Source organism: Peromyscus maniculatus, chromosome 5 (assembly GCF_049852395.1).
Source record: "Peromyscus maniculatus bairdii isolate BWxNUB_F1_BW_parent chromosome 5, HU_Pman_BW_mat_3.1, whole genome shotgun sequence".
Lineage (NCBI taxonomy): Eukaryota > Metazoa > Chordata > Mammalia > Rodentia > Cricetidae > Peromyscus > Peromyscus maniculatus.
In genome coordinates this window covers 11,101,756-11,114,094 of record NC_134856.1, presented here as the reverse complement: position 1 = coordinate 11,114,094, position 12,339 = coordinate 11,101,756, and the positions used below count along the sequence as shown (strand labels likewise).

The following is a 12,339-nucleotide window of genomic DNA, read 5'->3' as shown; positions in this document are numbered from 1 at the left end:
CAATACCAGAGGAGAAAGGAAAGGTAACCATCAACCCAGTCACAGACCCTGTGATCTACAGAGGCGACCTGCCTGCAAGACACGCCAGTGCAGTGATGGCACGAACATTGGGGAGTAACCCACCATCCTCTGATGGATTTAAGGCCCACGCCGTGGGATGGAACCCAGGCCTGATACTGCTCAGGTGGCCAAAACCTGAGACTGGATAGGCCAGGCCTAAGGCATCAGTTCTCAACCTGTGGGTTGTGAGCCCTGTGGGGGTCGAAAGACCCTTTCACAGGGTCACATATCAGATGTTTGTATTATAATTCATAACAGAAACAATATTACAGTTATGAAGTAGCAACAAAAATAATTTTATGGTTAGGGGTCACCACAACATGAGGAACTGTATTAAAGGGTCACAGCATTAGGAAGGTTGAGAACCACTGTGCTAAGGGAAAACCAAATACTATTATTCTGCTAAAAGAACCGAACAATATAATGAGTTGTATGACATTCTGCTATACCCGTAGATCAGTGCCTCGCTCAGCCATCATCAGAGAAGCTTCTTTTTGCAGTAGATGGAAATTAATAGAGAGACTAAGAGTCCTAAGCAGGATGTCTTCATCAAACTTTCCCCTCAGGGCCCAGGAGCCATGCAGAAAGGGAGGAGAAAAGATTGTTAAGAGCCAAAGGAGACGGATGACTGCAAAGACACAGTGTCCTCCAGACACAACAGGACCGATGCATGTATGAATTCAGAGACTGTGGCAGCATGTAGAGGGCCTGCACAAGTTCAAGCCAGATGGGGTCTCAGTGCTCAGAGTAGGAAGTGGACACGGGCTCCCACCCTCAACCAAGAAGCTCTCTGCAATTGGTACCTACTTGCAAAAGACAAACAGCTTTCTCCAGTGGAGTCTCACTGGGTATGTTAACCACACTGCAGTGCAGACCCCTGTCCAGGAGCAGATGGTTAACTCAAAACAAGCTCAGTGGTGTTTCTGCAGACTTTTTGTGTCATACTGCTTTGTGTGGACATTTTTTGTCTTACTGTTTTTGTTTTGTTTTGCTTGTATATTTTGGGGGGTTGTGTGCGTGTGTTTGGCTTTTTTTTTTAATTTGCTTATTTTTTAAGGACGTGGGAAGGGCATGGAGTTGGGTGGTAGAGAGATGGGGAAGACCTGTGAGGAGTTGGAGGAGGGGAAAAGCAAGATCAGAATATATAGTATGAAATTTTGTTCAATAATAAAAAATATCTTTGTCAGGCGGAGTCAGGGTCTGGATGTAGTGATGAAGTTCTGCCTCCTGAGATGAGGCAGAGCAGGTTTTAGTGTCAGCTGGGAATGTCTCTTCTATTTTTATCACATTTGCAACGCTGAGGATTGACCATCCTAGGCCAGCATTCTACCAGTGAGCTACATCCTAGCTCTTTTTCATGTTTGAGACAGGGTCTTGCTCCATAGCCCAGGTCAGTCTTCAACTTGCAGCCCTGCCTCTGCCTACGAGTAGCTAAGAATACAGGCCTATGCCACCGGGTCTGGCTGCAATGTGCTTTTGTGGGGTTTTGTTTGGTTGGCTGTTTGGTCTGAGCTTTTTGTTTGTTTAGTTTTGCTGACCCAGAGTGGCCTCCTACTTTTGATAATCCTGTCTCTGTCTCCATGTATACTGGCATATACCACCACACCCAGCTGGAATGTTTGTTTTTAAAGAATATGTTTACATTTTATATGGATCATAAAATGTTACTAATCTTTAAAACTTAATTTGTTTGTGCATACCTGCACTGTGGCGTGTATATGGATATCAAAGGACAATTTGTGGATTTCATTCTCTCCTTCTACCACGTTGAGTCCCAGGGAGCAAACCTCTACTTGCTGAGCCACATTCCACGGGAGAACTAATTGCTTGGTTTTTGGTTCTCATCTGCCCAGATGAGAACCCCAGTATGACTGGTCCAATAGGGCTTCCCCAGTCGTTTCTGCTGATCTGATAATGTTGTCTTGTTTGCGCCCTTAGTCAGGCTACTCCAGTCATTTCTGCTGGATGTTGTGAGCTCCTGATTTGATGTTCTGCAGTCTATCTGCTGCTTCTACCTACCTGCTGTCTACTAATTTTTCCTTTACTTTCGCTTGCTACGTGCTTTAATTCACCCCTTTCAATCTGAATGTACACTATCACAGAGCATTCTCTGCACAATACAGAACAAACCAACAACAAAAACATGGCTAACAAGACTCCTGGCTACCTCCTGGCCTTGGCCATTCCACTCCAGCCCTACAGTCTCCTTGTGTTCTGGTTCACACCAATACCTTTGCACTGGCTGATGCTTCTGCCTACAAAGCAGTCGGCCCACATGGCTACAAGCTTGCTTTGTTTCCTTCAAACCTCTGAACTAATGGTACCAGTCCTGCCTGATCACCCTCTCTCAACCAGCAAGCTCCCATCAATTCTCTTACTCCTCTTTCCTCCTAACCTACATAATATGTATATAATTCAAATGCATATATCAATGTGTCTATAGCATAAACAGTTCATAGCGTAGTATACACTCTAACATGATATACCATGCACACATCACATACATAGTTAACTGTCTGGTACTCTCAAATGTAAGCTCCAGAGGTGAAACTTCATTTCTCACAGTATCTGCCAGTTAAGAAAAGTGCCCAGCACAGGGTAAAGCCTCAGATTAGGGGCTAGGGCAGCGGATCTCAACCTTCCTGATGCTGCAACCCTTTAACACAGTTCCTCATTTGTGGGGAACCCCGACCATTGCTACTTCTTAGCTGTAATTTTACTACTGCTATGAATTATAATGTAAATATCTTATATTCAAGATAGATGATATGTGACCCACAGGTTGAGAACGGCTAAGGTAAGACCAATGGGATATCTTCAGCCTGTTTTATTACTGCTGTGCTCCTATCCATGAATATGAATATGCAAATATGAATCTGTTGAGAATGTCTGTCAGTGCGTGGGGCAGGGGCAGCACTGGAGATCGAACCTAGGGTGTTGAGTATGTTAGGCAAGCATTCTACCCCTGGATTACATCACCAGCCTTTCAATTTTATCTTACTGCATTCTTTCCTTGCGTGTGTTTTCAGGCTCCATGGCACACCAGTGGAGGCCAGACAACAACTCACAAGAGTCAGTTCTCTTTCCACTGTGTGCCCCTCGGCTAGAACCCCGGTCATCAGGCCTGGCAGAAGGGGCCTTTATCCAGAAAGGAATCTCCTCACCCTCTCCCCTTTTCTAAACTTTAATTTTGAGGGGGGCGGGGGTCTCCCAGGTGTACTGGGTGGTTTTGTGTGTCAACTTGACACAAGCTAGAGTCATCAGAGGAAGGAGCCTCAGCTGAGGAAATGCCTCCTTGAGATCCAGCTCTAGGGCATTTTCTCTTTTAGTGATCAATGCGGGAGGGCCCAGCCCATGGTGGGCTGGTCCTGGGCTGCTGGTCCTGGGTTCTATAAGAAGGCAGGTGGACGGAGCAAGCCATGGGAAGCAAACCGTTGGTAAGCAGCTCCCCTCCATGGCCTCTGCATTAGCTCCTGCCTCTGGGATCCTGCCCTGTTTGAGTTCCTGTCCTGACTTCCTTCATTAATGAACGGCAATGCTGAAGTGTAAGCTGAATAAACCCTTTCCTCCCAACTTGCTTTTTGGTCATGGCGTTTTGTTGCAGCGACAGGAACCCTAAGACACCAGGCTAGCTTTGAATTTTTGATCCCAACCTCCTGAGTAGCTGGAATAACAAGTGTGTACCACTCTATCAGGCTGCCTAGTGCCTCCTAACCAGAGCATCACATATCAGGCCCAGTGCTCAGCACTTCACTATTATACCAGTTAATGAAATCATAACCCACTGAAATGAATCGTCGTACTCCAGCTATGTATCCCAAGACATCGCGTAGAAAGTAGCACACAACATGTAACTGTGTGACTGACAACCACCCTGGGGGTGACAAAATGCTTTCAATCTCACTCCCACCACTTTTTTCCCCCCTTTTTCCAACTGGGTCTCGCTCTGTAGCCCAAGCTGATCACAAACTGGTGGCAATTCTCCTGCCTCACTCTCTTGTACTGGAATTACTGGAATTGTGTGAGCTACCACATAAAGCTTCCTTTCTAGAACTTTTTGGTTGAGCAATCTCAGACACTAAATTGAACTTCTCTGAACTATTTCTAATCACTAAAGTGGGGATAACAAAAAGAAAGTAACAGCAGCTGACAATTAGTGACCACTTCCCACACATCATAGTTATTTATTCATTGCTGAAGGTTATGGAATTAGATGTCAGTAAAGCAAGAATCCACTATACCTCCACTACACTAGTATTTTTGGCCTTGTAGCAATGATGCTGGGTGAATTAATGTATGAGGCTCTGTACCTGTTAGAAGTTGCATTTTTGAAGTCCCTATAGTCCTTGTATTTTGTGCATGCCTCCATCAATGTCTTGATTCACCTTGTCATTTAACAAATATTCCTATTTACATTTGACGCTTCTTCCATACTAGATTTTGGGGATTCAGAGGTCAATACTTTTAGAAAGCATGTAGAAGTGTCAAATGTAAATATGAATGTTTAGTAAATGATCTTTTATCACTGTGACTCTGATACCTACCCCAGTATGTGGCTCCTAGTAACCACTTAGTGAATACTTAAGTTATGGGGGAGAATCTGAATGTACTTGTAATCAAGGACCAAAAGTACAATCTGAATTGAACGTTGGGATTTGTGTAGTCTTTTTTTTTCCCCTCCCTGTAAAGAAGCAAGAGACTCCATGCAGCAAGCATAGGCTATGGGCAGGAATTTGGAGTCAGCGATCACTGCTAATCCTGGCCAAGCTCTTCCTTTCCCTAAGCTCCTGATCTGGTCTCAATACTGTCCAACACTAAGAACTGCCCATAAGAAACGTCACTACTCTGAAGCTGCTCCTCTGAAACCCCATATAGACAGGCCTCAGGCCAAGGACGGCAGCGACCGGTTGCTAGGCAATGCGGGCTGGGGGCGGGGCAGCGTGAGAGGCGGGATCTGGACGCCGGCGGAGTTCGGGTGGGACCGGTTACCTTGCCCGCTTGGGTGGCAGCCGCCAAGCACGGGTGAGTCCCGTCGTATCGCCCTATGGCCACCATGCGGGGGCTGATTTTGTGGCGCAGTTTCAGGGTGAACACGGGCAGCAGCATGATGGCGCCGACGGGGGGCAGAAGGCAGGCGCCCGATGCAGGCGCAGTGCAGACAGCCTGGCAGACCAGTTGCCTGGCAGCGGCAGAGGGGTGCAAGGGACAGACAGACACGCGGGACACCCCGAACGCCCCAGGCCCCGCGCCCGGAGCGCGCAAGAGCACTGCCCGAGTCGCCGACTCCCTCTGCGCCTGCGCGAACCCGCCCAGCGGCAGAGCTGCGCAGGCCTCGACTAGCTCCTGCGACTGCGCAGTGGGCGTCCTGCCGGCTTGAACCGCGCTCTTTCCTTGTGGACGCAGGCTGATGCTGTAAATAAGTGTTAGGTGCGACCCGACCTTGGCGTCTGGTTGCGGGTGTCTGAGCCAGTACCTCCCCAGGAATCCCTCTGTCACGTCAGCCAAGCTGCATCCCGTACACCCCAAACACTATACCACCCACTCCAAAGGGTCATTCATTCAAGAACTAATGGCTTTAGCCGGCGGATGGCTCAGTGGATGAAGATGCTTGTTGCCAAGCCTGGTGACCTGAGTTCGAGGAGAAAACCAGCTCCGTGAGGTGGACACACATAATAAATAAGATGCAATATTTAAAAAAAAATAAATAACACTTAAGTGCCTGCTGTGTCCGTTGCTTTAGCTATTATGTCTATGCAAATGACAATAGTAACCTGAAAATAACAATCCTCACTAAAAATAAATAAATAAATAAAAATGTTTTCAACTCATGTTTAAATAGTTTAGGTTTAGGCGGTGAATGTAAGCAGGAAAGAAAGATCATTTCTCTCCCAAGTCTAGTTAAGGATTAGCTGAGAGCTAAGAATTCCAGCACAATTAGCAGTTGCTATGGAGGTTACCTCCGGAGAGATAACATTCCCTTTATGTAAAGATACTTCAACTAAGAATGTTGAAGTCTTAAACCTGTATGGCCTTTCTCCTTTCCCAGCTGAAAAGCAGCAATTTGCTAGAACCCTCTCAAGAAACCCGACTTAAGTAAATGACATGTCTTAACCCCTGTGCACATCCTTGTGACACGTGGGTCTACCATCAGATTGCAAACCCTACTCGAGGCACCTCTGAAGTCACCTTATAATCTCTTTTATCAAAACAGGAGGAAAGAAGGAACGGTAGACATGGGGGGGGGGGTAACAGGGAGGACAGGGGAGAGGGAGGAGCTAGCAGGTGAGAAGGGTCAACCAAACGGAGTATGAATGAAGATGTCATGACGAAACCTGCTACTTGGTAAGCTAGTTTTTAAAGTAAAAGAGAGCAAGAAGGGGGAATTCTTAACAGCTCATTGAGGTGTAACTTGAGAGCTACCAAGTAGTCTATATGGTGGATGATATAATCCTTAAGTGGAACTTTCCTTGCAAAGCCCACATCCAAGCTCTTGGCTGTGTATTCTTCTTTCCCTGAGCACCTCTATAAAACCACTCCCCAAATTCCCACTATGCTTAAAGATATATATATATATATATATATATATATATATATATTACATAACAGAGAGAGAGAGAGAGAGAGAGAGAGAGAGAGAGAGAGAGAGAGAGAGAGAGAGAGAGAGAAGAACAGCATGGGTTCTAGGGGCCATGGCATGTGCTGAACCATCTTGCTGACCAAAATCTGAATTCTACTTCAAACTGTCTGGCCCTGGAATTCTTTTCTGCAATGAAATTAAGAATCCCATTTTTCACTTGAAAGGGGTCTCTAGAAAGAAGTCCTCAGGCTGCTGCAGGTGGCAGGGTGGAGCTGTGTCTCTGGCCCACACCTCACTGCTAATGGCAAAAGGTAACCTTATTTGGAAATAAGGATGTGAGTTAAAGAGCTTGAAATGAGGTCATCCTGGATTAGAGTGGCCCCTAATTCTAATGATATGTATCCTTTTAAGAGGGAGAGAAGACAGAAAGAGCCATAGGCAGCAACTGAAGCTGTTACTCGAAACTGAAGATGCCTGAAGGCTCCAGGAGCTTGGAATTCTTCCCTAGAATGTTCACAGGAAACATTCTCCTATTAATATCTTGATTTCAGACTTCTGGCTACAGGTGTGTGAGGAAATAATCTCGTTTTAAAACAGGCATAAATGGGGTTGGAGGGTTGCTTCTGAACTACTGGTAGATTTTTTAAATACAAATATGCAAAATTGAAGAGTTTCAACCATTCACCCCACACACATTTTCAAAAGCCTACTGTGTGCCTGACGCTCTTCCAGACAATAAACAACAGTAAAAGACGAATCTCTTCGCTCTTGGAACTAACACAGTAGACAGAGAAAATAAGAAACGTGCAATCGTTAGGATAGGCACCACAGGAAGGTTAGGAGAAGGGCAGGTGAAGGGTGAGGGGAACACAATCCTTAGTAAGGTTGTAGGGAAGACACCTTCCTGAGACAATGACATTCAGGCAAAGAAAGTCAGTGAAGGAGCCAGCTTCCAGGGAGAAAGTTCCAGCAGAGGAAATGCAAGTGCTAAAGCCTGGGGCTCATCTAGCTGCCTTCTCAAATAGGCCTTTACTAATGACAAATGAGATGAGCAGCCACCACCATAGGAGACCGGGGAGCAGGAATGGGGGGACAGACTCGGGAGGATGTCGGCCTGGAAGACAAGTTGACAGAGCTTCTAGGAACAAATGAACAACCGGAAGGCTCTGCAGTGAGTGCTGAAAGATGAGCCCAGACTCTGCTTGATGTTTGCATTGTGTAGAGTTGTATGAATGAACATTTTTCAAGTCTGTTGTTGTGACTGTGGATAGTTGCAATCTCCTTTGGGGATAATATAAAAAGATTAATTTTGAGTGGCTTGTTGGAAGGCAAGATCCATGCCTTGGCCCTCCAGGACTCTCTAGTAGCCCATGCTTCTGAGTTCCACCAGCATCTTTCACCTGACCCCTACAGATCACCTGCAGACTCTCGAAGACCAGGAGCATCTTCCTGGCCAGCCCACTGATGAAAATTGCCCTGAATCTGTTCTTCTGCAGTAGAACTTACTTCATTTTTATGTAATCCTTTCTCTTTAGCTCAAGGACTGTATGTCCACAAAGCCCTCGGCTCGCTGAACTCACTGAACTATGTTAATTTCTGGTTGAGGTTGATAGGTCACCTCTGCTGGGAACAACTTGAAAAGAATGAGTCTCTAGAAGATATCATTTGAGACCCTTCATTTTTCTGGGAAACATTTATCGAAGGTCTGCTTGTTCCAGACAGAGATATAGTGGCAAGCAGGGAAGGCATAATCTGTCCCCTTAAGGATCACAGATCCTATAAGGTTTAGAGAATAACAGACATTAAACATGAAAACAAATAAGGTCATTTTATCTGATCATCAGGCTGATGAGCCTCTCAAAACAAATAGCACTAGGATTAAGAGCTTATAAAAGAAAAGTGGCAGTTACAAGAAGGTGTAACAGAAGGGCATTCCAGATAGAGGGGACCACAGAGACAAAGGGCCAGGATGGGCAAGATTAAGGATATGACTGGAGCCCACTGTGTGAGACCAAGAGATGTTGGCAAGGGCCAGGCCACCATGCACTTGTGGTCTACACCAAGCTTGAGACTTCCTCTTCATTGGTCAGACAAGCCCATGCCTACTAGATCTCCATGCAAGACTGGGCTTGGACTCCATCCACTCAGCCAAGCCAAACTTGCTTTATGCATTGCCCTGGTGGCCTGTGACTCTGCAACAGTTCTTCCTAACAGGACTCCCAAGTGCTGAGACTAAAGGCCTGTTCCACTAAGGTTGGCTCTAATACTCACTCTGTTTGCCAAGTGCTGGCACACACGATTTAAGTCACTGGTTCTCATGGCCTCTCTCAAAGGGAGGGACTGTCATCATCCCCATTTACAAGGAAGGAAATTGAGTCTTGGAGGTTTTGTAACTTAAGCCCAAAGTCACATGGCTGGTAAGCTGCAGAATGATTATGGCAAACCCAGGCAGGCAGACTCCAGAGCCCAAGAGCACTGAAGAGTCACACATACAGACTACAGCTGTGAATTGAGTACCAGTGTGCTCATCTAAAAAAGAGAGTGGGTAACTGTGCCATGTGTGAGGAATGTCATGAGACTCAGATGAACTAGTAGATCTTGTCCTGGTTAGTTTTCCCTTTGTTTTTGTCCATTTGAAATAAGCTAGAGTCATCTGGGAAGAGGGAACCTCAATTGAGAAGTCACCTCCATTAAATTGGCCTGTAGGCACGTGGGGGGGCGGGGAGGATTTTAATGATTGATGTGTGAGGGCCCAGCCCACTGTGGGTGGTGCCACCCCTGGGCAGGTGGTCCTGAGTTGTATAAAAAAGCAGGATGATCAAGCCGTGGAGAGCAAGCCAGCAATACTCCTCTATGGTTCCTGTCACTGCTCCTGCTTGAGGTCCTGCCCTGACTTCCCTCAACGATGTGCTATAATCAGGACATGGGTAGGTGGTCCTGAATGGTATACAAAAGTAGGCAAGCCGTGGGAGCCAGCCAATAAGCAGCATTCTTCCATGGCCTCTGCTCCGGTACCTGCCTCTAGGTTGCTGCCTTGAGTTCTGGAGTCCCTCAATGACTATGACCCAGAATATGAGAACCAAATAAACCTTCTCCTTCCCAAGTTGTTTTTGGTCATGATCTTTATCACAGCAAAAGAAAGCAAACCAAATGGTGCTTAAGCCAATGTCTAGTGCTTAAAAGGGGCTCCGGAAATAGTCACTAATATTACATCTAGGAGACTGGGCTATCTGACTAGTTGGGGTGTCCATGGTAATAAATTCAGCATCTTTTTGCTTTTCTCTTTTTAGCAGATAGTATGGTATCACTTTTCTTTTCAGCCCTGGGTTTGGAAAGCCAGTCTAGCTAGTCAAGTTCTACTAGGCTGTACTAGGACCAAAGTATAAGATCTTGACTGATGGGAAAGGGAAAGGGGACCTTAGGCAGCGCCCGCTCCTGGTCCTCACCTTGAGTTTGCTGAGCATCTCCACTAGAGGGTGTGCAGGTGTAAAAAACAGACCAAGAGGTCCTGCAAGACAGGAGGCTTCCAACAATAGCAAAGCTTGCTTCCCAAGGCCTGATGGGGCTAGAGAAAGGTGCTGAAACTCATGGGGTGCATTCCAAGGAGAGCCAGCTGGAGAAGGACGTTTATTCTGCTTTGGTCTTTGAGATAGGGTCTTACTATGTAGCCCAGCTGGCTTTGAACTCTTGGCAATCTTCTCGCCTCTGTCTCCCCTTAAAATAACATAATATGATGATGGAGGCAATCTGGGGATAGTCCATGCCTCGTCCCACTCCTGCTGCCACATAGCCTGTCTGTAAAGCACAGCTTTAGGTGTCCCCACACTCTTTAAGATGAGTGGGCATTCCACAATCCATGGAAGGAAAGGGGCCTGGAGACCACTGGAGCGGAACAGGTTTTCCAGGGCCAGGATCTGTGTGCTGTCCTCCTTTCCCTTCAGAAGCAGCTCTCACTGCCTTCCCAGCCTCCATCCTCCCTTTCTAGAAGTCTTGGTAGCTCTGTGATGTGAGCCACAAGGTGAGACTGACCATGTCAGTCTCTTCTCTCAGCTCATTTCACACATGCGTGTCAGAAAAGACATGAAACATGTATGTTTCGGCATCACCAGCTTGTCATATAGGAAGAACAGTCACCTCCAGCCAGTGGATGGGGAAGGAGTGCCTATAAGAATACTAACTAGCATTTGTTCACCAGTCACCATGTGCCAGACTGCTGAAGCTCTTGGATTATCTCACTTCACCTCCAATCCTGTGAAATAAGTAACATTATTACCTCCATTTTCCAGATGGAGAAACTAATATCAACCCCAGATTCTTCCTAGTTCACTGGCCCCAGACAAACCACAGAACTGGTAAGGAAAGACCACCAACGTTGGTATTAGGTGTGCCCATTCCCCACCTCAGAAACCCATTAGAACCAGAAAGGTTCTAGTAGGGCCAGACAACGAGGGACCTGTGGTAAGTGTCAATGCCTTTGTCTACCCACACTCCTGGTGGTCTCTTCTCAGAGGAGAGTCTCTGTCGCTTCCTAGAAAGCTACACATCCCAATATCCAGAGTCCCATAGTCTTTTAAGTGTCATGTGAGCCTCCTCCAAGGGCTCTTTCTTGACTTAGTGAGGCTAGGGTCCACAATATTCAGACACTCATAGCTTAAGTCTGAATAATGTCCAGATGCTAGACAAAGTGAGAAGCACACTAAAATGGGACCAGCGCTGCAAACCCCAGCACCTCCAGCAGCACAGGAAGGAACCGTTTCTAAAGCTCCTTTGGGACTCGTTTTTGAACTTGTGTTTCTGGTGGCATCATCTCCGCTTGCCTCTCCAGATCCACTCCCTCCCTCCTCTGTCCCAGCCGGTGCCCTGGGGAGCTGACATGAGCGATGTGGTCCCCGAGTCCCCTCTGCTCTGCCAGATCAGAGCATGGGAGGGCAGGAAGGTCAAAGCTGTGCTCCCCGCCTCGCCTCGATGCTGAGCATAATGAGGCAGAGCCGTCTGTGATCCCCCGTCTCCAGCCTTAGCTCCAGGAGGCATCCTCTCAGTCCCGGCTGGAGCATCACTGTGCTCCATGACACCACCTCCTTCTCTTATTCCTTGGGGCCCAGGGATGAGGTGACAGGTCCCCTCTGTGCAATTCCCAGATGCCTCTTCACTTCTCCTGAGTTCAATTTAACATGCCCATAGTGCCATAAGTGCTCATCCTGTGGACAAGTAGCAGTTTATTCCAAGCATGCCACTTCAGCATGAGGATCATTTTGAGCTGAATACAGTTGAGAAAAAAAAAACTGTAAGAAAAGCTTTCTAGTGGAGTGTGGCAGGACACACCCATGGTCCCAGCACAGAAAGGGAATTGCTGTAAGTTCGAGGGCAGTTTGGTCTACAATTACAGACCAGCTAGTGACATCCTGTCTCAAATTTTAAAAAGAAAAGTAATAATCAGCTCTTTTTCGAGATATTACTCATTGGTAAAAAAGCATTTGCCGCTCTTCCAGAGGACCAGGGGTCAATTCCAAACACTGGCATGGCAGCTCACAGCCATCTGTAACTCCAGGTCCAGATGATGCAGCGCCCGCTTCAGGCCTCTGGGGGCACTGCATGCATGTGGTGCACAGACCTACATGCAGACAAAACACATATACACAAAATTCTTAAAAATAAATAAAGGCTAAAGAGATGACCTAGCTGTTAAGAGCACTTTTTGCTCT

The 12,339-nt window shown here is 46.7% G+C and overlaps 1 protein-coding gene across 4 annotated transcripts in view; it reads right to left on the bottom strand.

Moving 5' to 3' along the window:
* The window catches only part of Bbs2 (Bardet-Biedl syndrome 2), a 41,059-nt gene extending 35,667 nt beyond the window's left edge, over positions 1-5,392 (bottom strand). The window contains exon 1 of one of the 4 annotated variants that reach the window (XM_076571689.1): positions 5,050-5,392. In XM_076571689.1, the coding sequence (XP_076427804.1) occupies positions 5,050-5,166 (117 nt within the window). In that variant the 5' untranslated portion in view covers positions 5,167-5,392. The remainder of the gene's footprint in view (positions 1-5,049) is intronic. The other 3 variants (XM_076571692.1, XM_076571691.1, XM_076571690.1) reach the window with 3 other exon arrangements.
* Between the last annotated feature and the right edge of the window lie 6,947 nt (positions 5,393-12,339).